The sequence below is a fragment of the Prionailurus viverrinus genome, chromosome A3, assembly GCF_022837055.1.
Source record: "Prionailurus viverrinus isolate Anna chromosome A3, UM_Priviv_1.0, whole genome shotgun sequence".
Taxonomy (NCBI): Eukaryota; Metazoa; Chordata; class Mammalia; order Carnivora; family Felidae; genus Prionailurus; species Prionailurus viverrinus.
This window is the reverse complement of record NC_062563.1, coordinates 11405851-11432272: the sequence shown is the minus strand read 5'-3', so window position 1 is coordinate 11432272 and position 26422 is coordinate 11405851. Positions and strand designations below refer to the sequence as shown.

Sequence of the window (26422 nt, the reverse complement as noted above, 5' to 3'; positions counted from 1 at the left end):
CAGCCCAGGTGAGGCCAGTGAACTTCAGAGCATTAACATTGGTTGGGCGCTGTTTATGACTCCAGCTATCCCCCAGAGTTCCAGCGTCCCCTTTAGTGTCTAACTAACAATAGGACCCCATGACTATAGGAAGACCACACTTTTATCAGGTTCTTTCTCAGAGCCTCTGGCGGGATGTTCACAGGTCTCACCGACCATCCTTGGCACTGCTTGGCAATCACAGTGAGCCACCTCTCTCAGGACTTCTACAGCCCCATCTGCCATGTTTTAGCTGGCACCATCCCGACCCAGCGGCAGCACCCAGCTCTCTTCCCTAACAGACCCCAAGATCATGCCTGGGTTAATTAGAATATAGGTTCAACTACTGTAACTGAGACCACCACTAACAGTGGCTTAAACAAAGCAGTTCATTTCTAACAATCAGAACGATGAGGGGGCGCCTGGGTGGTTCCGTTGGTTAAGCGTCCGACTTTGCTCAGGTCATGATCTCGTGGTTCATGCGTTCGAGCCCCGTGTTGGGCTCTGGGCCGGCAGCTCAGAGCCTAGAGCCTGCTTTGGATTCTGTCTCCCTCTCTTTCTGCCCCTCTCCCACTCACCTCTCTCTCTCTCTCTCTCTCTCTCTCTCAAAAATAAATATAAAAATTTGTTTTAAAAAAAGAATGATGCTTCTAAGCAACCAGGATAACCAGACCCATATGTATCAATGGAATATCAGCTCTTTTTTTTATGTCTCTCTCATGTAACAATCTGTGTGTGATCAGTCTGGGGATGATAGGGCAGCTCCACTGAGTCAGGGTCCAGGCTTCTTCTACCTCGTTCTCTTCTTTCCCTTGCATTGTTGCCCTTGAATGCCCACTATGTCCACATTCCAGGCAGCAAGATGGAGGCCAAATGTGAGAGAAAGAACTTCCCTGCCACCCACCCCCAGGACCTCCTGAGTGTGATTTAGAAGTGAATCACAACAGGGGCGCCTGGGTGGCTCAGTTGGTTAAGCATCTGACTTTAGCTCAGATCGTGATCTCGTGGTCCGTGTGTTCGAGCCCCGTGTCAGGCTCTGTGCTGACAGCTCAGATCCTGGAGTCTGCTTTGGATTCTGTGTCTCCCTGTCTCACTCTACCCCTCACCCACTCACATTCTGTGTTTCTCTCTAAAATAAATGGACATTTAAACAAATTATTTAGAAAAAGTGGATCACATCACTTCCACCCATGTCCCATTGGCCAGCATGTAGTCGCATGGCATATCTAGCTGCAAGGGAAGCTGGGAGATGTAGTCTTTTGCTGGGTAGCCATTTGCCTGGCTACAATCCTATTTCTAGAAAAGAAGGGGAGATATGATATTGGTGACAACTAATATCTGCCCCAAAAGCTAAGACGAGCTCATAGCAGGGAACGAAATTTTATTGAAGCCTTGGAGATAACAGGTGGGAGCCGCAATGCAGAAAAGGAACACAGAAAAGGAAACTGTAAACAAATAGCTCCTGCAGCCCATGTACCTAGATCATGCTTTCCCCTCCCACCAGTCTTTACCCTCCCTTCTCTCCAGCCTGCCATCACGATGTGGGAGCCAGCCTGTCTCTCACGGAGAGAGGTTTCCTGATCCTTTCTTTCTAGAATTTTAGAACCCTCCTCTTCCTCACCTGCCCCAGATATGGGCAGCGGGGAGAGCTCCATCCACTGTGTGGTCTCCCACAGCTAGGTGAGGCCAGCTTCAGAGTTTGTGAGCACATTGCCCCTAGTCTGGGTCCCTCTGCATTCGATCACTCCAAGGGTGGGCCCACTGGACCCTCCCTATGGAGGGGTCCATATGTCTCCCTCCAACAAAGGGGAAAGAAAAGTTGGGGCCAGTTCTTCCCTCTCTGCACAGTTGGGTCTCAAATGGAAGGCTACTCCATCTTCAGTTACAGAAACTACTAGAGCAAAAGCCTGATCAGAAGACACACATCTCTCCCAAGGATTCCCAGAACATTCCTATCTAAATGTAAGCTTAGAACTTCATTCCTTTTCTCCAAAAGGCTGCTGTCTTTAGACCCACTCATGCCAATCCTGCTGTGTGACAGTGGACAGGTTACATAACCATTCTGTTTCCTCATCTTGAAATGAGGTTAATGACAGCCCCTCCCAGAGGGTTGATGGGTCAAGAGAGATGGTGGAGGTAAAGTACTAGCTTAGCACAGAGCAGGACCCATAGCTAACACCCAATACACGTAGCTAGTCTAATTTCTGTTACTAAACAGTAGTATACAATCCAATACGGGGAATCTGTATCTGAATAATGTCACGGTTTTAGGACTTCCCCCAAGTGCAGTGGTTCCTCCCAGAATATACGGGAAAGACCATTCCCATTTTCAAAGACAGAAACTGTTTCTAACCCACTTCAAGAATTTGAAAATCTAGGGGCACCTAGGTGGCTCCGTCGGTTAAGCATCCGACTTCAGCTCAGGTCATGATCTCGCGGTCCGTGAGTTCGAGCCCCACGTCAGGCTCTGTGCTGACAGCTCAGAGCCTGGAGCCTGCTTCGGATTCTGTGTCTCCCTCTCTCTCTGCCCCTCCCCTACTTGCGCTCTGTCTCTGTCTCTGTCTCTGTCTCTCTCAAAAATAAATAGACATTAAAAAAAAGACTTTGAAAATCTAGACCTCGCCTCCGGGACTAGCTACATAATTTGGGGGCCCAGTGCAAAATGAATACACAGGGTCCCTTGTTCAAAAAGTATTAGGAAGTTCAAAATCTTCATAAGGATGGACACGGATTGCACACACCCCCCCGAAGCAGGACAAAAACTAGAGATGGAAGAAAGCAGAAGCCATGGTGCGAAAACATCTCGAAGCCCGTGGCAGCCTGCTTTTTCCACTCAGCAACACAGTCATAATAGCAGCAGCCACGTTCATTAAGTCCTTGCTGTGAACTGGAGGCTGGGCTGGCACCATTTCGTCTGACCGTGACATCCCTGCCCTGATGGCAAAGGTGGAAATCCAAGGATCACGGAGGATAAGGAACCCGTCCAAGGGCACACAAGCCCAAGTCAGCCGGATTCCAGGACCTGCGCCCAGAACCACTACCTGTGCCATAAAAATGCCCCCCCCCCAACCTCCACCCCTCTAAACTGGAGGGTAGGGGAAGTTACAGTGGCCTCTGGAAACCCTCTCCGACTCCTCCTTTGCTGAAAGCATGGGGCCTGGTCTATTTCCATCCTTGGGTCTAACTTCCCTCCTGGAACCTTCCCCCCTGCCTCTGACCCTCCTTTCCCAGAACACACGTGATTCCCCTAGCTGTCCCTGAGCGCCTTTCCCTCCCCCCGCTGGGCAGGGGCCCTTTGCCGGACAGGCAGCTCCAGATCAGATTTATGTATTTTTGTATTTTGTATTTTGTATTTATGTATTTATGTATTTTATGTATTTTTCTTTTTATTTTTAATGGCTTGGGGTAAAGTCTAAAATATTTTCCGGGGGGAGTCTTCATAAGGGTGGGGAAGAGCCCAGTAAGGATGTGAGTGAGGAGCTTCTGGAGTGCGAACCTTGCTCCGAATTCTGAAACCATGGACAACTTCTATCTATTGACAGAATTTCAGACGTGGGATCAGCATCTAGAGGATGAACCTGGGTTCAAATCCTGGCTCCACCCTTTCTCAGCCACGTAACCACGCCACCATGTTGTCTTGTCGTAAGTGACAATTATTATCGTTATAATTACCTCTTCGTTGTCATTATTATTTGTTTAGAGCTCACGGGAGTTCTTGAGAGACGGGACAGCATCAATGGCTGACAGCACAGGTGCTGAAACCAGTCTGCCTGTATTTAAATCCCACCTCACTATTGATAGCGGTGTGGCCTTGGTTAAGAAGTTGGCTTCTCTGGACCTCAGTTTCGTCATTTGCCAATATTTCCCTCGGACAGAGAGACTGATGTAGAGATAGCATGTGAGACTCAGTTGACCAAGGAGATTCAAGACCAGACTTGTGCTGAGACCACCAGGGAAAAGAAGTACTCTTTCCATTGGAGTTGCTGGGCCGGCAGGAAGTGAGCTTGGAGCTGCTGGGTCACCTTGATGACCTCAGGGGAAGAGTCTGAACGTGAAGGTAACACAGCAGGAAGCAGATAAGAGAGCTGGAGAGACAGCCATGACAATATGGCTTGAGCTCCTGGATACAGCTGTACCTGAAGCAAGCCACCTTTGGACTTCTCAGTTTCATGAGCCAATAACTCCCCATTTTGTGAAAGCCGCTTTCAGCTGGGTTTTTCTCACTGGAAAGCATCCAGACTGACACCAGGGGGTTAAGCAACTTGCCCAAGGCCTGAGAGCCAGTAAATAGGAGAGGCAGCATTTAAAAGCTTCTAATCTGCTGTGCCCAGGCCAGTGTTCTGTATTTGGGTATTCACTGATTTTGCCTCTTTACGCTCCCTGAGCAGCCATTTTCTCATCTGTAAAATGGGAAAATGCCAGGTTTGCAGGGCTGCTGGGAAATATAAAATGCAAGATCACACTATTATGTAGTGCTGTCTGTGGCTGGAGACTGAAACGCTGTGCATCCAGTCTCCAGTGCGTGGACCTTGACTTTGTTCCCAGTTAGCTCTTCAGTCTCAGGGATGTGTTTAGCCATACGTCCAGTCAAGGTGCCCAACTGTGTTAGGTGCCCAACTGTCTGTGTGATTTTCAGGCAGAAGGACCACTTGGTTTCCTGGCCCTGTGTCCTCATTGGTGTACAAAGGGACCTGGGTGCCCCTGAGGACTCTTGAGCTCTGAGTCTGTAAAGTAGAGATAAGCCCTAACATCTTGTTCCGGAACCTTCCAAGGATTTGTGTGTTCATGTGGGAATGACCTGTTGCTCAAGAAAGACAGTATTGAACCAAATCAACGTAGTCTCTTTACCTTATGATGTTTACATTTAACACATAAAACACATAAAACAAATATAGAACATAAAACCACACATTAGCAGAGGGAGAAAATATGTCCTCAAATGCCTAGTAAGTGCTAAGCGGGAAAAGTGATAGAGTGATGAGACATCATTTATTAGAAGGCATCGGAAAGGGCCTCTCTGAGGAAGTGACATTTCATCAGAGTACAATTTGGTCTCGCTCTGGATTCCAAGCTCTTAACCCTGGGCTATCTCCCAGAAAAATGACCAGGACAGATTTTATCAGGAAACTCACTGCCAAGTTAGGAGCAAATGATCCTTTGGAGGGCTTGGTAAACAACCATCCTTCTCCACTGACAACTCTTTAGGACTTTTTTAAAAAGCTGATTGGGTCATTGATTTCCTTCACTAGCTAAATCCACAAAGGAAAGGCCCAAGAAATTGTGTGAGCCCATTCCTCAGGTATGTTTGCTGGGAAAAGGTTTTAGCTGTCCTGACACATGGTCATTTGTTTATTTTCTAAACAGTCATCACTAAAAGATTCCCAATCATCACCATCAAATCTCTGAGGGATACCAGGACTTGGCTGGTTCTAGGCCAGGCCTTGGCAGGAACTGGCAGAGCTTTATAGACGAGAGGCAAGCCTCAGAGAGCCACAGAAGACCTTGGGTCCCTCCGCCCAACCAAATATCAAGTGCTTAGGACACAGACAAGAAATCAAGGTCCCGGCCCCCATGGAACATTATAGTGGTGGGCAGGAGAGGGAAGCAAGCCAACAAATAAATAAACAGGGGAACTTTAGACAGAGATGAATGCCGTGGTGCATGGGTCAGAGAGTGGTCAGAAAAGACCTGTCTACAGAGGTGACATTTGACCTGAGACCTGAAGGGTGAGAAGATCTGTAAGAAGAGTGGTCCAAGCAGAAGTTATAGCTGGTGCCAAGGTCCTGAGGTGGAAACTAGTTTGATGTATCAAGGACTGGACCGGAGTAGAAGAAGGGAGAATGTGGGGAGGTGGGCAGCAGCCAGGTCACACGGGTCATATGGGTCAGGGTTAGGATTTATTTGGGTTTCCTTCTAAGAAGGATGGGAAACTGTTGGAGGGTTTTACCAAGAAGAGCTTTATGATCCAAACATTAAAAGCTCTATCGGGCTACTTCTTTGTGAATGAATGGATATAATGGGATTAGCAGATACCTGAAATTAGGGATTTCGTTCAGGATCAATATTTGTAACAAAGTTTCACCCTCTGCCACTGCAATAGGTTGACGGGGGCCTCCAAAAAAAATATGTCCAAGTCCTAACCCCCAGAATCTAGAATATGATCTTTTTCAGAAGAGGGGGTTTTGCAGATGTAATTAATTTAAGGATCTTATGATGAGATTGTTTCGGATTACCTGGGATTGCTAGATCATCCTGGATTAGGGTAGGTCCTAAATCCAATGATGGGTATCCTTGTAAGAATGAGGCAGAGCGAGATTAGACAGACAGAAGAGGAGAAGATATAGAGAAGAAAACCATGTACAGATGAAGCCAGAGACTGGAATGAGGCACCACAAGCCATGGAACATTTGAAGCTGCAAGAGGCTTCAGAAGGAGTACCACCGGCAGCACCTTGATTTCAGACTTTGGGCCTCCACAACTGTTTGAACATAAATTTCTGTTGTCTGAAGCCGCCACATTTGTGATCATTTGTTACGGCCGCTCTAGGAAATTAATACAGCCACTAAGCAGCCCAAACTTGGACCCTGCTAATGTTAGCTTCTTGCAGCCCCCTCCCGCCCCCCCCCCCCCCCCCCCCCCCCCCCCAACAAAGAACCTGTACATAGTTTTGGATCCATCCACGTTGAGACAGTTCCAGTAACTGGCTGGCACTCCCTGCAGGCACTTGGGCCACCTAGCCTCCAGATTGATATTTGACTTATTTACTTAGCTCAGCTCGGGAGGACAGGAATGAACCAGCTCTGTTCTCTGTGCGTCCAAGAAGCTCTCAGTTCTTTGAGTTCCAGACAAACTAGCACTCAAATAAATAAGGGCAGGGAGAGTGCAGGAGCCTGGAGAGTCACCTAAACGGCCAAGATTTAAATCAGGCAGTTTCCAAATGTACGGGTTCCCAAACTTTTCACCAGAATGGGCATCTTCTATTAATTTTCCCCCATGGAATACTCAGTTTCTAAAGACATTGGCTATCAAATCAATTGCATTTATTCAATTACCACTCGTTTACCTCCCCCATTTGTTATTCTTCGTAAGTATAAAATAACGTGGGCTATTTGTTGATCCACTCACTATACTAAAAGCGGTATATATAGCAATGTATATACTGTGTGTTTAAAAAAATTTTTTAACGTTTTATTTATTTTCGAGACAGGGAGAGACAGAGCATGAACAGGGGAGGGTCAGAGAGAGGGAGACACAGAATCCGAAACAGGCTCCAGGCTCCGAGCTGTCAGCACAGGGCCCGACACGGGGCTTGAACTCACGGACCGTGAGATCACGACCTGAGCCGAAGTCGGATGCTCAACCGACTGAGCCACCCAGGCGCCCCTATACTGTGTGTTTTATATATATCATTCCGTCTTCACACCACCCCTATTGTCCTCATTTTACAAAGGAGGTAACAGAAGCAGAGAGGTTAGATAATTGCTCCAAATTGCGCAGCAAGGATTTAGTAGAGCTGGAATTTGGACCTGGGCAGCCTGGCTCCAAAGCAAACACTCCCCTGGAGACTTGGTGAGAACCTTGGCTTCCGTGCCAATGTGCAACGCTGCTAAGGACAAGTGATTTTGCCTCAGTGCACCTCAGTTTCCTCGTCTCTAAAATGGGAATAATAATAGTGCCTACATTGTGGGATTACTGTAGAGATTAAATGAGAATGTGTACTTGGAATGCCACACACAGTGCCTGCCACAAAGCAGTCAGGGAAGGAGCTAGAATTCAACCAATGATATCAAGCAGCTTCTCTGGGCAGGCTGTAGATGGGAACGACGAACAAAAGATGATTTGGTTCTTTAGGTTCTCTGACCCCATGGAGTTCACCATCTTCATATAATGTGCCAAGCTCAGAAATGGAGGACTTAAAGTAGAACCCACGGGAAGGCAACCTGAGAAGTCTTTCTCATATGTGCTTCAAGGATCACAGGTACAGTAGCTGGAGTTGCTGGTGAATAATACAGATTCCTGGTATCTGAATCCTTTTCAGGTGATTCCAGAAATCTACATTATTCAACGCGTGAATGTACTATGGGATTTGTGCTCCACTGAGTCCAGTTCGAGCAGGAGTTCCTTGCTACTTTGAGAAATACTGACAATCATTCCAAGACCCCAATCCATTCATTTCTGTAGCGCCCAGGCTAGGAGACTTCAAATAGAAATCTTGCGTTTCAGACAAGGCGCGTACCCTCAGAAAAAGGGGCAGACATCTGGCCTAGAGATGGAAGGCATGCAGCCCTCGGCCCATACTCCAGCTTGCAGCACTAAGGCCAGGGCCTTGGCGCTGCAGGAAAGATGCATGACTACTTCAAGGTCATTCTGACTCAACCGGCCGCGTCGAGACTTGAACCCAAGTTCCACTGGGGCCTCGCAAACGCAAACGCACGCTCCGTGGGCGGGACTCCCGGGGTCGCCTAGGCAACGGGCGCACGCCACGCCCAAGCCCCGAGCCCCAGGTCTGGAGGCGGGGGGGCGGGGGAAGGAGGGAGCGCACGCTGCTGGATATCTCGCGGGGCTGAGGCCACTTCCCCAGCCCCTCCCCCCGACTCCGCCCCGCGGAAGTGCCTGCCGAGATTTTCGAGTGCTGATTGGCTCTCTCACGCGAGGGGCGGAGCCTGCGGCGGAGCGGTGCGTACTTCCGGCTGCCGGGTTGACATGAAGAAGCAGCGGCGACCAGGACGCCAGTAGCGGCGGGAGTCGAGGCTTGCCGCGGGGCTCGGAGCTGAGAGCGCGGCGCGGCCTAGAGCGGCAGACCGTGCAGTGGGCCCAAGAGGAGGCGCAGCAGCCGCCCTGGCCCGTCATGGAGATGGAAAAGGAGTTCGAACAGATCGACAAGGCCGGGAGCTGGGCGGCCATTTACCAGGTGGGGTAGCGCCCCGGGGCGCGGCAGGCCCCTCGCTTAGGCCGCGTGAACCTTCCCCTCAGACCCCCGGCCCCCGTCCTCCCTCTGGGTCTCGCCCTCCGCCTCGGCCCTGCCGCTTGAGGATTCGGTCCGGCGGCGACGGTGGCCGGCCTCCTCTCTTTGTCCCTCGGGTGGGCCTGCGTCTCTCCCGGGCCTCACAAACCCCTTTGATCCCCCCCACCCACCTCATATCCTCCTGCCCGGCTGACCTCTCAAGCCTGGAGGCCGCCGGTCTGTGTTCTCAGCTCGAATCCCTCGCACCCTGACCCCGCCCCCCTGCTTAGCCACTCTTTGTCCCCTGGGGTTGGTAGAACACCCCCACGACTTCCTTTTCCAGACTGGACCACCCCAGGCTCTCTTCCTTTGTCTCCCGGGGGGAAAGGGTTACTCCCCCCTCCCTCCTTCGCATTTCCTTTCCCCTGGTCTCGGTGTGTGGCAGGTCCCACGGATGACAGTCCCCTTCCCCCTTCCCGTTCATTCATTTAGTGGACATGAATTGGCGTGCCTGTTCCATGCTGGGCATGGCCCTGGAAGTAGTATTTGCAGAACAAGACAGACGAGACCCTATTTCTCGCGGGGCTTAGAGTCGAATAGGGCCGTCAGGCACACGAGCAAATAATTTCGGATTGCGGCCAGTGCTGTGAAGGAAACACCACCGCATACGGGGGTAGAGCCGCTGCACGGAAGGTGGGTGGGCTACCTCCGAGGGGATCAGGGGGGATCTGTCCGAGGAGCAGACCAGCTTTGAGCCGAGTGAGAAGCAGCGGCAAACCCTGAGATTATCTGGCTAAAGCGCTTTTCAGCCAGAAGGCCTGCAATACCCACTCCTCTTGGGCCAAAATAAAATACCTTTCCAGGCAGGGAAGGGCAGCGTTGTTGCCCTCTCTAAAACCGCTTCTTTCCCCAACGGACGTCTTCTCCTCTTTGGCATGGCTGAGTCTTCCCAGTCCTCGTTTCCTTGTGGGTTGGGTGGTTCATAAATGAAAGTTAGGAAGGTGGGATCTCACCTGCCTCTGCAGCATCCCATTGACAACACGAAAGGGCCTGCTTCCGCAAGCAGCTAAATCCTGTAAGGAAAATACGTGCTCCCGATTAAATGTCATTGCGGGGGTTGCGAGGATTAACCAAAACCACACTTGGCATTTTAAGTGAGCGATGGACAGAATAGAGAGATTTTGTTACTCGTGTAAAGGGAGAATGCAGTTTATTCTGCTTTCAGCTTATAGGCTCAAAGGGCAAATTGTAAGATCCATCAGCTGGTAGTATTAAAATCTATTTTGAGCTCCACTTAAAAAGGAAAAAAGCTTTAAGCAGTGCTTTGGTATGCTTGACTAACAAAAGCCTTTTTTTGGCAGGCTTGGCTTCATGTGGATTTGCATCAAGCTTATTTGACAGGATTCTTCTTACTAGGACTGTAATGGATACTAACTTCTGATAGACCAATATTTATAACCACTGTAATCTATATAAGTATGAGGAATCAATATAGAAAATTTGTATTCTGTCTGGTCTCTGAGTTAATTGAATGAATTCCACTAGTGACTTCAAGAATGTGTAGACAGGTTTTCTGCATCACATTTAATGCAGTAGAATCCCAAGGGGCTTTAAAAGAAAAAATTGTTAGTTTGAAGTGTTGATTGTAACACAGCCCATGACAAGTGGAGGTGGCCTCCGGGAAGCGCTGGGGAAAATCTTTTGTAGTGGAACTGGGTTGGCAACGACAGATTCATGTTACAAAAAGTTCTTGGTTGATTTTCATTTCTTACTGTTTTAGGGCAGAGTGGGAAACCCATCACCCAAGCATTGTCCGTACTGTGTTATGCGTGCCACCAGCTTGAAGCATGATGGTCTTCGGTTAATTTCCCTCCCTGTTTGTATGTTAGTCTACCACTTTTGAACACCAGGAGTTAGTCAAATGGCAGTGTGTGGAGATTCTCCCAGCATCTTCGTGGATTGCACATTCCTGGAGGTGGTTTCTTTTAAAAAAAAAAAAAAATTTAATGTTTTTATTTATTTTGAGACAGAGGCAGAGCATGAGTGGGGGGAGGGTCAGAGAGAGGGAGACACAGAATGCGAAGCAGTCTCCAGGCTCGGGGCTGTCAGCACAGAGCCTGACGCGGGGCTCGAACTCACGAACTGTGAGAGCATGACCTGAGCCGAAGTCTCAGGACGCTCAACTGAGTGAGCCACCCAGGCACCCCAGAGGTGGTTTCTTTTTATTTTAGAGAATTGTCTGCTATAGGATTTCTCACGTATACCAGACAGATATTTTTCTTTTCTAAAATTGAAATCAGAATCTTCGCTCCTTTTCGAGTTTGGAGGCGGCTCTTTATTGGGCAACTGTAGCATTTTTAAAAACATAGAATACAAATGACCTTGAGTCTCAAGTGGCAAAGTTCCCAAAGTATGTGTCAGTTTACCAAAAGCCATTATTTTCAAGCATTCAGAAAAATGTATTTACTGTTGGTAGAAAATAGAAGTAAAAAAATTAATATTTTACAGCATGGCACAATGAGGGTAGCCTTACACGAAGTCATTTTGAGCTTGCTTGTTGGTCTGTTGTGATGAGAAAAATAATATGCAATTCTGGCTTAAAACTTTGTAAGGGAGGCAGTGCGGTTATTTCTCACTATACTTTCCTAACTAAAACAAAAGATGCAAAAACTTGGAAGCAATTGGGAAAAGAACAAAGGGCGAAGTAGACTTTTGAATGTGGAGGAATGTGGCTGCTCAGAGAACAAACGCTCGGGCAAGGATTCTGTGCTGCTCAACCTGATAAACTGAGCAGAAATGAGTGTTTAATTGTCAATCCTGACAGCACAGGTACCAATAAGCATTTAGTGTCTATAGAAAATCAGCTTTGATCGCTTATGCAGATGGCTTTAAAACGTGTTGTCTGTCATTTAAGCGATTGTCTGTTTTGAACAGTGGACGTAATACTTAGGGAGCCCGGAGTTTGAGGTGGGCTGGCTGGCCGGAAGAGCAGAGAGACTGCAGACGGGGAAAAGGGATTGGTATTGGGAGCTCGAATGAGAGGGGAGAGGGCTGCAATGAATGAAACAGCTAATAAGCGGTCCTCCGTGTGTAGTTTAAGGTTTGGGTCAGGTGTTTTGCCGTGTGTCTTTTCTCCCGTTCTTTGATTCTCTGACACCATTTCTGTTCACCATTTTCCGGCGTGAATGATCTGATTGTTTCAGATAAAGAAGATTGCAACAGTAGCTCGTGACTTGAAGTCAAGATTTATTCCATGTTAGAGGCAGGCTTTGTAAAATGGGCCACTCTTCAGTTGACATTTGTTTCTATAGCTGCTTTCATTATGAAATGCGATCTAATGCCTGACTAGGTTAAAACCATGTTATAACAGTAGTTCACTAAAATTCCTACTGCCGTATGCAGCTTATATTGTTAAATTCAAAAATGATGAATATTAAAATTTGCCAATAATTTTTATGTAAATACCATTCTCTTCAGAGAAAAACTGTATTTTGTGTAGAGGAGAAAGATCTATATGCCATGACTCACTTAAAAAAAAAAAAGACAAACGGAAGTGACACGGAGAGATTGGGAAGTTCTAGTCATCTTGAGTGACCCATCAGATCTAAATGTCCTCGTGTAGCCCTGGTTTGAGTGAACTAAATTTAGGTGTCTGATCACCACTTTGGAAATGGTGTGAAAACCTTTGTCATTGTCTGGACTCAAATTAACGGGGAGCACAAGTAGAAATAGTGGAGGAGAGGACGCTTTGTGATCATTATTTCTTTGGCATCCCTGGCGTGTTTATAAGTATACTTTGGTACTTTGGGAAGTATGTCAACTGTATCAGGAGGCTCTGAAAAGGCAGCTGGGCCATCGCGGTAATACAGCCATTTCATTTGCCGCATCTCTCATGGGTGGGGAGAGGGAGGGCACCGCATTTGCATTTCGACATGAGCAGCTTCCCCAAACCTGTAAAAATGCCTAGGATTGAATAATGTAATTGAGTGTATACTGCATTTCATGATAAAGGTACATTTAAAAATGTCTTCGAAGACATTTTCAGACTATCCAGTGTTGAAATAATTGTGCCTTTTCTCCCCCCTCTCACGCCCCCCCTTCCCCCCACTTTTTGAATGGCCTATTTTCTGACCTTTAAATTGCAATTTAAATCCTTTTGGCGATTTGTGTCCTGTGCTGTGGTTTGAATTGCAGGTACTTTTTTGTCAGCCTGCCTGAGCCCATGCATATCTTTGCACGAGCTGGCAGTCCTCCCCCGTGTTCATGTTTATTTGTTCATTTTTGTTACTTTGTCAAATTGTTAATTTGTAACCAACAATACCGACAAGTAGGCTGGGTGTGCTTCCTCCGGCTGCCCACGTTCTGGAAGATGGGAAGCCTCTCTGGGTCCTTCTTCCGGAAAATGGGAAGTCTAGCTGGGTTGTTGTTTCCAAGACAATGTAGTTTGGTACCAGTCATTTGATGTGCGTGTTTTGAATATCCATGAATGCTGGGGATAGTTCTCGATTCCCTCTACCGCATCGCGTGGATTGGTCACCATGGCGTCCTTCCTACTATCCTAGTGGTCTGAGTTCTCAAATTTTGCCTATGATAATTCCTGTCGTTTCTAGTTTCACCCTGCAGAAATGAGGGAAACCAGTCATGAATTGGTACGGTCCCCTCATGGTCTGCTTGCACCTCCTCCCCGCCCCTGTCCCGACCGTGTATGTTCTTCGCAGTTATCACTAGAGTAATTGTGTCTAAAACAGACCCTAGCCTGTCGCTCTGCATAACTGCTTCTTGGGCTTTCTTGACCCCTGTAAGGTCCAGACTGCGTAGCATGGCAGCCGGGTTCCGGCCATCCTCTCCCTGGACCGTCTATTGTAGCCACACCAGGAGTGCAGCGTCCTTCAGACTCCTCTTCCGCTCGTGCGTCTTGACTTCCCACTTTGTCCAGGCTGCCTTTCCCACAGTCTGGCTTGCGCTGCCCGGCTCAAACGTGTGCCTCCTTGCTTTGGATTTTGCTCTCTCACCTGTGTGTGTGTGTGTGTTTCCAGACAGCTCCGTACGTGCCTCATCTAAAGCCACTGTTTCTTTCTATCCGGGCCTGTGTCCTCTGGAGTCCACGCTGTTGAGGTCAGCTTTTCCCCTCTCTCACTCATCTTGGCATCGTCTGTACCTGGCACCAAGTACCTAAGAAATGTTGGGATTAAATTGGTTGGCAGCACTTTGCCAGGCCCTGGCAAAATATAAAGCTGAACAACACATGTTTCCCAACTCCCATTCTAGGTGGGGAAGGAATGATAGAAACAATTAGATTATCCACACTAGTACTAGGAGCAGAGGTCACTCTTGGAGAAAATCACCAGTTTTGAGGTACGGCCTCCTGAGGCAATTTAGTACTGCCTGTGGTGGTGGCTTGGAAGAAAGGCTTCAATTCTTCCCTAGGAGGAGCGGACTCGGCCAGCTTCTTTCGCAGGAACTTTACATTTAATAACGAATTTGCGCTTGCCCTCAGGCAAACTTAGTGGGAAAATTGGGGGTGCTAATATCTAAGATTTATTGAATTACTCTGTCCTCCTCCCTCTTGACTTGTTCTCATGTGCCTTCTAGAAGGGCTGTGCGTGTAGTTGGTTTGTAAAGTATTTTTGATTATGGCATACCAAATACGGTTCTCCATAAAGTAACATCCCTTATGAAGTCTTTGATTTTTTTTTTTTTTTTTTCAAAGTGTAAATGGTAAAGGCAAACATTCTTGGTCTTTGATCAGACCACCCTTCTGCCCGGGAGAGTAGCTTAATCTTTTGCTTTCTGTTTGGTCCCAGCTCTGTCACTAAGATGCTAAATGGGCTCGTTCCTTTCTTCTTTAATCTGTTCCTTTGTCAAAAATGATCCTGGCCTAACTGATCTGAGTGCATGTCAAGTAATAAAAGTCTTCAGTGTACTCACAAAGAGAATTTAATGTTCCTGAAGTAATCCTTGTAAACGCTGCAGTGGTTACTCAGTTTTGTAAGGTGTGTGGGTGTTGGTGAGCACAGTTAGGCTCAAAAATTTATAGGAGTTTTGTTAGCATAGCTGGAGATTCAGAAGAATTCAGTCTTTGTTTTTTTCCCAAGAGGTATTAAGCATTTTTAATAAGAAAGGTTCGTCTGACTAGTGATGTGGGAAAAAGAGTAGCACTGACACAAGAGATATGCTTGCAGTTTTTCTCTAAGTAGCGATTGGGTGGTTTTTCCTGTAAGAGATAGAGGAACTGATTCTTGAGAATTTACGAAAGATTCAACCCCAGCTAGGTATGCGAAGAGTAGCTGCCCTTTATGATGTAATTTTAGAAAGAAACCTACATGTGGTCTAAACTTCATTTGAATAGTATGATCGTTTACACAGCTGCCATGTTTGAGAAGAAAGTACCTAAGTCTCCAGCATTTTAGAAATAATTCTTTGTAGAAGTGGGCTTCATAGTTTCCTAGCTGCTGCCCTTTTAACTAGGCAGCTTGACATAATCACGAGTGTCTTACAGTTTGTAAATTGTGAATGTCTGAAAACTGGACCTTTCCAGTTTCACATGGTAGATTTTTTTTTTCTTCGAAATAAATAGCCAAGGAAAAGTCCGGTTCCCCAAATCCATTGATTGATGCGGACGAGTCACACTGCAGACAAAATAGTAACTCTTAATAAATGATTTCTGGTATTAAAAAAAAAACTGTGACATGATTCAGTTTGCAGTTCTTTTTCAAATTTTTTTTTTTTCAACATTTATTTACTTTTGGGACAGAGAGAGACAGAGCATGAACGGGGGAGGGGCAGAGAGAGAGGGAGACACAGAATCGGAAACAGGCTCCAGGCTCTGAGCCATCAGCCCAGAGCCCGACGCGGGGCTCGAACTCACGGACCGCGAGATCGTGACCTGGCTGAAGCCGGACGCTTAACCGACTGCGCCACCCAGGCGCCCCTAGTTTGCAGTTCTTGAATGCTATGATTCTAGCAAGGCAGTAGGTTTCGCAGATAGTCCTTGGTAATTAGATAGAATTGGTGCTTCAACAAGCTGCCATGTGGACTGACAAAGTACACATGGCTTGTTAGCAAAGTGACACTTAAGGTCTGTATTTTCTCCGGAAACGTACATGTGTTCCTTACTACCCTTCATCTGGTACTGTGCCAGGAAATTCAGGATCCTAACTGAGGGTTAACCACTTGCTGAAGTAACCCTCCGGGCCCACGTTGGCTTGTGTCCTGGGCTCCTCCTCTTACTTGCAGAAGCTTCTTCCCAAAGACTGGGTGAGACATGTTTTCTTTTACAGATGAAGAAGGAAAAGCCTCGACTGTGTTTGTGGCTTTTGTGGGCAAGCGACACCACTTGCAAAGATAAGATGAGCATAGCAAAACTAGGTTTCCAAAATTGTGTTTTTAAAACGTATTAGTTAGTGATTGGAGAAGGAAAAAATCCTCCTGATCGCTGTTATTCTCATGAAATGGCCCCCCACCCCCGACTTTTCTTACCTAATGGATCTCTTACTGGTGTATCTCTTCCTTTTGAGGAATCTCATTTTAAAATTGCCACAGTAAGTTTCACTAAACAGCTTAGCTAGTTTTTATTCTGATGAGGACTGATTACTCAGAAAATGATACACTGTCTTAGATGGCTTACAGGAAAGCAAACATCAAGTCATTATTCCAAAAAGTTGGAGTTCTCTTAAGCACAGGAGGTTACTTAAAAATGTCCGTGGGTGAAATCATTTCTGAATATAACTTCACTCAAGAGAGCAAATAGGCAAGCTGCATTTAACATAATGTGGTAAATCAGCTTTAAATTCCCTTGATGGTTAAACATTTGTCACGGTTATATTTATCTTCTAGATTTTGTACTGCTTCAGTGTTCAAAGAGGGCTTCGTTTGCTTCCGCACGGGTGAAGGAAAGAAATGCCTTCACTCGGTCATAAATATCCATAAATATCGTAGATATTTGTGTGGCTTGGAGAGAAGGTGCCTCTAAGAAGACACTTTGTGGTCTTCTTGAGGGGAGGAGATTTTGTTTGATGCTTCTTGGCTGTTGATTCCCGTTGGTTTTCCTCTGATTTGAACTGCATTTTAACAGCGTCTTAAAGTTAGGAGCCTTGCCATTATTCTTCTCCACGACGTGGATACCCACGTTGTCAGGGTCGTTCTGATCGTCCTCGGAGGTGGGGTGAAGGGGTGAAGCACAGGGGTGCGAGGTCAGGTTTTCAGCCCAAAGCCACATTTCCGGAGCAATCCCTTCCTAGTACTCCAGGTGATGTAGCCACACTGAGGGATAAGCTGGTCATGTCTGTTACAGCTTCCTTGAGAACCCACGTCCCTGTGATGCTGGGTTTTAATGAGTCCTTTGTGTACCCATCAGGGTACTGTTTCTAAGTGTATTAAGTATTCCTTCACATCCTACTGACAGTTTTTCTCAATATACCCTGGGAATATCAGCATCACCAGTGGTATTTTATTTCATCTGTCCCTGCTGCAGGTCTGCCCGGGTCTTTCCCCTGTCATCCTGCCTGCTAATGAGAATGCTCCTGGGACTTTGGGTGACAGTGTATTCAGTGCGCCTCAGACAGAGGCGGTTGGCAGGTCCTGCACTCACCTTTATTTGACCACTTGTTTCCATCCTTTGTGAGCTTGTATTTTCCCCAGAAAACTTACCAGAGCATAGTCATCGTGCAGAGAGGATGACAGGAAAAGAAGCTGAAGTGTAACCGAGTCCTTTTTTTTTTTTTTTTTTTTTGCGAATGTGTATTTGTCAACTACGCTTCCTTTTGCAACTTGTTCCACTACTTGATGACAAGAAACTTTTGTGTTTCCCAACCGACTTTGTTTGTTGGAAGCTGTTGTTTTTGAAAGTAGGAAATAAGTGGTTTTAGGAGATGGAGGCAGGCTTTGGTTTGAAGTAGGAGCTGGTGTGTCCCTAGTTCTCGGTGCGAAAGGCAGCTGGAGATGGGTGTGGTCCGTCATCTAAAATTTCCTATCTTCAGTTTGAGGAGGTGGTTACCATTCTAACCACTTAAGAACAGCTCGGTACTTGGCTGTTTTATTTACAGGGCAAAACTTAGCTCTAATGGTTTCCCTCGTACTTGCCTTCAAATTAATAAAATGTCATTTTTTAGTCGTGTTTACAAGTCAGGGCTGTTTTAGAAGGAGGAAAGGATACAGCTGGAGTTAAAGGGGTAAATTAGCATCACACCCCTAGTTTTGTAAATGCTTCTAGTGTTTGATTTTTGTAGGTTGATCATAAGGAAGTGATAAGTATGTTAGGTTATTTGTGGTTTGAGCTAATTTTAGTCTCTGTTCACAGCTTGCTTTATATCCTTTGACATTAAAACATGCTTTCTAGAAAGACAAATTTTGAATGTAGGACACAGTCTGTATTCTCCACTGGCCTGCATTTCACAAAACATTTTCTCAGGACTTTGGAAGTTGGACAGTTTGAAGCCTAGTAACATTATTTAAAATCATTGATTCCTTTGCTTAGGGACATACATCTCTGCTTCTCCGGTGAGTGAATTAGATTCTTTCGTAGAGGCTTGGGGCTCTTGCTTCAAGCCGGTGGCCAGAAGGGCACAGTTAATGTTAGAGGATTTTCAAGAGACCACGACGGACTGTGCGATGTGCTAGGCAAGCACGGCTCCGAGTGGCTGCTTGTCGGAAGCCTTCCCCACCCTGCCCCCGCGGTCGATAGGATGTTTTGCTCCTAAGGGCTGGGCCTTAGATCTGCCTCCCGTGCTGGTCGGTTTCACACAGAACAGTTGTGTTTCCAAGCTCTAGTCCCAAGCTGCCCTGCTGCCCACCCTTAACCAACCGCCCTGAACATACATCTCCCCCGGGATTTGTGAGGTAATGGAAAAAGACGCCTGGGTCTGGGTTCTCGGTAGGCCTTTGACTGTTGTGGGGCCTTGACAGAGGTACACGCAGAATCTGTAAAATGTGGTGATTAGACCGGATGGCCTTACAGCATGACCGGGAGCTGGCATTCTCCAACTGCACAGTCACATGAGGAGCCAGGAGAATGGGGCAGCTTTTCCGGAAAACTTGGGGCTTCGTGTCCTACTCTTGCCGGATTTGGCAGCTTTATATGTTATGTGCTCCCCTTTACCTAACGGTGAGATGGATCTTTAAATTTTCATATTTGCTCAAATTAAAACTTCAAAAATCCACTATTACGTCTTTAAAAGTAATGGAAACGCCCTGTGAGAGCGTAAATCAGATTATTTTCTAAAATTGCTGCTTACCACGTTGATGAATGTCGTTTCTTTAGAAACTGCTTCCTTAGAAATTCTTTTTGTGTCTAAAAAGGATTATTGGGTTTTGTAATTGGACCTAACATCGCCCATTCAAGGGAGAAGCGCACAGTCTGATCCACGTTCTCTCCTCATTCACAATAAAACCCAGTAAATAGCCAACATTTACTGGGTTCCGTTATGTGCCCCAGGCAGCGTGCAAAGTGCTTTACGTGCAGTCCCGTACGTGGCACGCCACCAATTGGTCTTTAATAGCAGGAAACGTTTGCGGAGGACAATTAGGTGTCGGAGCCTTGATGTTCTTCTCTGCCGGATCTCCCGTGTCCCGTATCCAGCTTGGCAGCAGCTTTGTGGCCACGCTCACGCTGGCGCACAGCTGCCACGAGAGACGAGGAATTGTGCGAAGCTTCCTGATCTGTTAGGACATAGAAGAGATAGTCTGTAGATTTAGACCGTTACTCCGTTTTCTGTCCTCTTGCCTACCTGTCACAGACTAGCCACCCACAGCCCTGTTTTGCTTGGTCCACACAGTGGTTTTTTCCTTAAAAAAGTTAAAATTTTTGTCATTATTTCTAAATCAGGAGAAGTCACATACAAATCTGAATTTCTGGTCTTCTCCTGAAAAATCTGAAGACTACACTGTCTGAGCCTACCTCGGCCGTGGCCTGCTGGGCTGAGGGGTACCACTCCCGCTGGCCAGACGTGTGTGTCCTTCAGATGACCGCAGCTCCACGGCAGGTCACGCTGTCCTCCCTTCTATGAACCACCCAGTCCTTGGAGGTGCTTGGGTTTGCGACCTCTAGTCCAAGTTGGTTTGGTTTTTTTTTTTCTCTTGGCATTTGATATTAGTATTAGAATTAAGATGATTTAAAAAGTTTAGCCTTGCCAAGTAGCTGGTACATTATCATTAGGTACAGATCAAAGCACAGGAAGGCTAGCCAGAGATAAAGTTTGATGACTAGTGTGAAAATGCCCAGGAGAGTGCCCTTGACATTAAAATCTTTTAAGGATAAAATCTTAAACCAGGTGCTTCATCCTACCCTTCCTCTTTCCCTTTTCATCTTTAGCCCCCTTCTGCTATTTTGAGGAAGTTGGAAGCTGCCACCGTTTTTTTCCACCTTGGGTGACTGAATGTAAGTGTATTTTCGTCCCATGTTCAGCTCTTTCCACGAACTATTTTTGATGAGCAACTTGGAAGTTGGGTGGTTCCTATGGGACTTGATAAAAAGAATGAGTTGCCCAAATATGCTTGCATTGAGAAATCGAAGAAGTGTTTTTAATGACTCGTTTTGTGACTTGGACAGGGATGATACCGTTTATCATGTGTCTGAACTCATGATTAGATGGTTTCTCTACCAAGGGATGAAATAAATGGTAGCCATCATAAAAATAAAAGAAATATACCGGTTACAAAGAACGTGTGTTGCTAAGGGCTCTAGCCCTGTTCAGCAGCAGCAGGACAGGTTGTATAGTACGTCATGCTTTTTCTGTGACCCATCTTGAGCATCTTTTTTACTCCGTAGAGGTATGTTGTAGAGGCCAAATGAGAGCAAGCAATGGATTGTTTACCATTCGGAAACAGTCAAGGCCTTTGTTCTGAGTTTTGTACCTTTCCCCCACAAAGCTGAATCCCAAAAGGAGATCCCAAGACCAGGTCAGTGTTTTAGCACTCCTAAATCATGTGACGTGATGGCATTAGCCATTTTATACTTCTCTGTATTAGTGAAATGAAAATCAGTAACCCGAAGGCCAATTTCTCCATAAAGCTTTTCATGCACCCTCATTTCCTCTTCTGTTCTTAGATTGTAAGCTCCTTGCAGGCAGAGTCCATTCATTCAGTCATTAAACAAATACATGAACAGCTACTAGGTGCCAGGGCCTGCACTAGACAGTGAGGATAAGCACTGACCAAGATACAGTTGGTTCTTGCCCTTAAGCTTAATAGTCCAGCCAGCAAAGGGGCTGAATGGGGACAATCCCAGTTCAGAGGGATGAGAGCTCTCGCTGACCCAGGCCCAGGCCACGCTCAGGAAGAGGTAGCCAGTCCAGACCGAGAGCAGGAAAACACAGATGGAGGAGCTGTCAGGCAAGGATAAAAGATAAAAGTAATGTCTAAGTGGAGATCCCAAGAGCAGGCAGGAGTGAGCCCCGTATGTTCTCCCGACCCCTAATCTGGGCATACTCCTTCTTGCCCTTCCTTCCCGTTCAGTATTACATTACCTACATTTGAAAGCATGGGAACATGTTTAACTTTCTTCCTCTTCGGTTTTAACCCTCCTCCTTCCATCTCCAACACACAATTCATGTGTGTTTGTGTGCCACCCCCCCCCCCCATATATTTCCTCTCTCCCTTCTGTTCTGTTTCCTGTGCCATTACTTCTTACCTTGACTGTGCTGATCGCCTCTGAACCCTTCTAATAGGGTGGAATAGTGGAGGTTACATCATGCCACTGACCACATGCCACCGTGCAGTGAAGTCCTCTTCCTCGGGGTGGGGGTGGGGTTTGCCTGCCATCAGCTTACAGCCCGAGAGCACTGGCCTCAGTGTGCTGCGCTTAGTGGGCAGGTCAACGCAGTGTTCACTGCAGTGATGGGTAACTTTGGTGTAAAGAGTGTATGCAGAGCCTCGTCAGTCTGTATAGAGAGCAGAATCATTATATATTTTAACAGGCATAATAAAGCTTCCTCAGAAGAATTAAGTCTGGGCCTGACTCACTAAGAATGAACGGAAAGTACGTGGTTAGACCCCTGATTTGCAGCTGATACTATGAGAATAAAGGTCTCAGTTATTCACTGTGAATTTTAAAGGATATTTTTAATGATGTTGGCTGGCTCATCCCATTATGTGGTCTATTTATTAGCAGTTTTTGGTACACAGATGGCTTTGGGTGATTCTTTCAAGTCAAGTACCTTATAAAATAACATAAATTTGCTGATAATTATCCTCCTTTTAAATGGCTAAGTGGTAGGCTTTAATTTTTAGGCATTTAAACATTTTGGACGTGATTACAAATTGTGAGACTACGATTGCTTAAATTTAAACATGAAAACGATCATGTTGAGAAATTCTGGGGATTTACTGGTTGCTGCCTGTTTGTCATTCACATACTTACTACACCCTTCTTGCTCTATAGAAGCGGTCAGAATTAGTATCTGCAAACCATTATGGTTGTGAAACCTTTTCCCTCTTTTCCTTCTTGTAACTCTAGCTGTGAAGGTTACGTGCAGAAGTAGTCCTGGATTTGATAAAAAAATAATTATTGATTTCTTAAAGAAGAAGAGCGTTTCCTTTATCAATAGATGGCAAAGTAGAATAAAAAGACATTTTGGCTATTTTTTCTTTAACTGTGAGCAGGATGATTGTGTGTGTGTGCGTGTGTGTGTGTGTGTGTGTTCGTTCTTGTTTTATTTTGGAATCACGTACATGTATGTAGAATGTACAGAGCAGAAGTAGATGTATGGAATATGAAAAGAATAGTTCACAAGCCTCTCAACAGAATCACTAAGATCTAGCCATTATATGACCAAAATATTGAAAGGCAGGGGGAGGGAAGCAATCTTTTTTAAGATAGATGTGAATGAGAAAGAATTATAAAAAGGCATTCTTTATATAGAAGCCTAGACACTGGATGTGACCCCTGGTTCGTTGATTTTGCTTTGCCTTCAGATTTGCCGAGGAACGTGAAAACACTTGACTTGGAGGGGAGGTTTTGGGGGCGGGGGGGTTGTGTGTGTGTATTTTGGGGGGGGGGATTTTTTTTTTCACATTTATTTATTTTTGAGAGACAGAGACAGAGCATAAGTTGGGGAGGGGCAGAGAGAGAGGGAGACACAGAATCCGAAGCAGGGTCCATCCAGGCTCTGAGCTGTCAGCACAGAGCCCGACGCGGGGCTCAAACTCACGAACCGTGAGATCATGACCTGAGCCAAAGTCGGAGGCTTAACCGACTGAGCCCCCCAGGCGCCCCATGTGTGTGTCTTAATCAATCGTAGGAGTCCTTCAAGCTTTTTTCCTCCTAGTCAATAAATGGCCATATTGGGGAATTGTTTAATTACTTGCCTTTATTATGCTAGTTGTATTTTAAATGGGTCCCTCTGCATCCCTCCCTCCTCCCCTTAATTTACCTGGGTCACAACATGCCTTCCGTTCCAAGGCTGCTGTCTCCCCTGGGCCATGTCAGTGTTCATTTGGGCAGTCCCCCCAACATCCCCACCTCATCCCTGGGGACTGCATGTCCCTCTCCTGTCACTGCCTTCCTCTTGTAGGCGGGTCCTGGGCCTCGGGATCTGCTCTCCCTTAGACGTATCATCCAACCCAGACCCTCCTCTGGGGGTCACAGCCTCCACTCTGACCCTCCATTCTGCAGTCACAGCCTCCTGTGCTCCACACCCTCTGCCTCTGGGTTTTCTCCTTCATCTGGTTCCAGGTGCTCCTCCCCAGCCCCAAGCCCTGTCTTCCCTTCTTACACAGTTGTCATTATTGGAGTTGTCGCTCCAATTTGGCCTGTCTGCTCTCCATTGGCATCCGTGACCAGCTGTAGCCCTGGACCAGCTTTTCTCTCCCTGTGCCCGGGCTCCTAAGTGCTAACTGAAGAAAATCTGTGTGGGGAAACTGTCCTGGTCTCAGAGGTTGAGCCACTAGAAATCCTGTCTTCAGCCTCAGGCCTGTCTCTCTCAGCTCCGGGCCATCAGATCTGAGACTTACCTGCCATCCTCTCTACTTCATTTGTCTCACGAGGTGAAGGAGCCTTTGTTCCTATCTGAGGCCACCCTCGTGTCTGTGCTCTGCACACCTTCTGACACCTTCCCTTCTCACCTGGTCAAGGCATCTTGCCCTAACAGTCTAGTGTCACAGTTTAGCCCTCCCTCTGTATTGCTCTTCTTACTTTTAAGCATTCTGAGGCTTTCTTCAGCTGGGACTGTCCCTCCAGCCACTGCTCTTTAGTTTCCTTCTCCAGTGGAAATGTTTGAAATAAATAGGTCACTGTGTCCATTGTTCACCTTCCAGGCACTACTACTCCGGGAAGTTAGGGCTCCACCCTGCCAGGCCACTAAAATAATTCTTGAGAAGGTCACTCTTAGCTTCTTTGTTGCTAATCCAGTGGAGTCTTTGCATCCTTATCATAGTACTGTTTAACATGGCTGACCTGTTTGCTTCTGGAATGTTCTCTAATCCCTGTTTCCGTAACTCTGTCTTATTTCCTTTTTCTCTCCTTTTAATAGCTTCTCTGTCTCTAGCTAGTCCTGGCTCTCCCTCTGGGGCTGCTCCTCTTATCCTCTGCTGGGGAAGTTCCTCAGGGGGTCGTCCCGTGTCTCCCTCCCCCCCGCCCCCCCCCCCCCCGCCTTCATCTGACTCTTGTTCTTCCGTGGGCAGTCTCAGTCAGGAAGTAGTAATGGCCCTTGATTCGGGGCATGCACGACACATTCTTGCACTCTGGTGTGCCTTTCAGAACCCCCTTAGTTCCTGAAATGGTAACGCTCTCTGTCCCTCACAGAGCCTTTGCATACACTGTTTCTTCTGCCTAGAACCTTCTCCCTTGCTAATCCTACTTCTTCCCTTCAGTCACATCTTGGGCATCCTCTTTTTGGATGCTTTCCCTGACTTCCCCTTTCCCCGGATCCAAGTTAGGAACCTCTCATAGGTCTTCGCATGGCCCCTGTATTTCCCTTTCATAGCATCTTGGGTGATTGCACTGTAACTATATCCATGGTTCTGTAGCTGCTTGCTTATTGCTTGTAATCTGTCAAGTCTTCAAAGGGGCAGGACTGCTTTTGTCTCAGTCATTTGTATCTTTTCATACCCATTTTAGCACCTGATGTATAGAAAGTACTCAAAAGTAGTTCCCGACCCAACAGATGAGCTATGCTGTTTAGAAGGTTCATGAATTCGAAACTGCTTGGTAGGGAGACATCGAGTTTATAGGATCGCATGAACCACACGTTACTTTGTTTTCTCTACTACGCTTTATGTTAGTTTTCTGCGCCTGACATACCCCCCCTTCCCCAGTGAGATTAGAAGCCCCTTGTGAGTGACAACTGTGTGTAATTCCTGGTGTCCCCCTCACAGTGCCTTGTATGTCCTTGGACTTCATTTCACTGGGCCTGATCCCGTGTACATACGTACGTACTAATACGTACGTACGTATATGCGGAACACTTAATGGAACGAAGTCCCTTCTGTAATCCGTCCTTGTCTTCCTCGGGTGGCCCTGCCTCTGGGCCGTGCCCAGACCCTGCCACTCCGGAGGGGCACTTTCCCTGTGGCTTAGTAGCTTGCTGTGTTCCAGCATGCTGGCCAAGTATGAGCGACAGCTGTGGTATGAAAGTCTCCCTCATTCAAACTTCATAGGTTTGGGAGCTGAGACTGACCAATGCTGACAGGAAATAGAGGCATTTATTAAAAGCCAGAGAGTTGTCAACTTGCAGGAAGCAGAGCTCTTGTTAGCATATGATTTTGTGGTTGGTTTGGTGCAACTCTGTAAAAGTAAAGAAGGAGGCAAGAATGGGGGCTGTGTGCTTGGGTCTCTAAAGTTAGATCCTTTTTCCTAAGTAAGTTGCCTTTAGAGTTTCATTTGTTTGGAATTTCCTGAGATGTTGATCTTGCCAGAAAGTTCATAGCAAAAAAAAAAAAAAAAAATTCTGGGCAGGTGAAGCATTTGCATTTGAAATGACATCTCTGTTTTTGTTTTTAAAACTTTTTCTTAACATATTATCCTTGGCTCAGCCCTGAAGATTATTCTATTATTTATGGATCTCAACTTTTCCCTCATCTTCTGGATCTTATGAAACGAGTGGTATTATTTGAATGGAGAAGAGGAGGAAGGGAATAAAAATAAGTGTGAAAGTCTTGTTCTTGCCTAGGCAAGCTTGGCTTCATAGCTTGGAGCGCAATGACACATCCTAGTCTGGTGAAGCAGGGGTATTTCGGGTTGGTTTGGCTTCTTATTGTATTTGGGTTTTTTTTAGGTTTGTCTTTTAAACTGGAATTTTTATGTGAGTGTAGTCAAATTTAGAATAAAAGCACTTAGTTTTGTAATTTCCAGAGCACTTTTTGCAGAGCAGCTACTTTAAATTTTTTCTAAATGTTTATTTATTTTTGAGAGAGAGCGCACGAGCGAGCGGGGGAGGGGCAGAACAAGAGGGAGAGACAGAATCTGAAGCAGGCTCCAGGCTCGGAGCTGTCAGCACAGAGGCCCACACAGGACTCAAACTTGTGAAC

General features: G+C 46.4%; 1 protein-coding gene across 3 annotated transcripts in view; it reads left to right on the top strand.

The window, feature by feature from the left end:
• The first annotated feature begins 8715 nt into the window (after positions 1-8715).
• PTPN1 (protein tyrosine phosphatase non-receptor type 1) overlaps positions 8716-26422 on the top strand; it is a 69833-nt gene continuing 52126 nt past the window's right edge. For 2 of the 3 annotated variants that reach the window (XM_047852793.1, XM_047852792.1), the window contains exon 1: positions 8716-8929. In XM_047852793.1, the coding sequence (XP_047708749.1) occupies positions 8867-8929 (63 nt within the window). In that variant the 5' untranslated portion in view covers positions 8716-8866. The remainder of the gene's footprint in view (positions 8930-26422) is intronic. The other variant, XM_047852794.1, reaches the window with a different exon arrangement.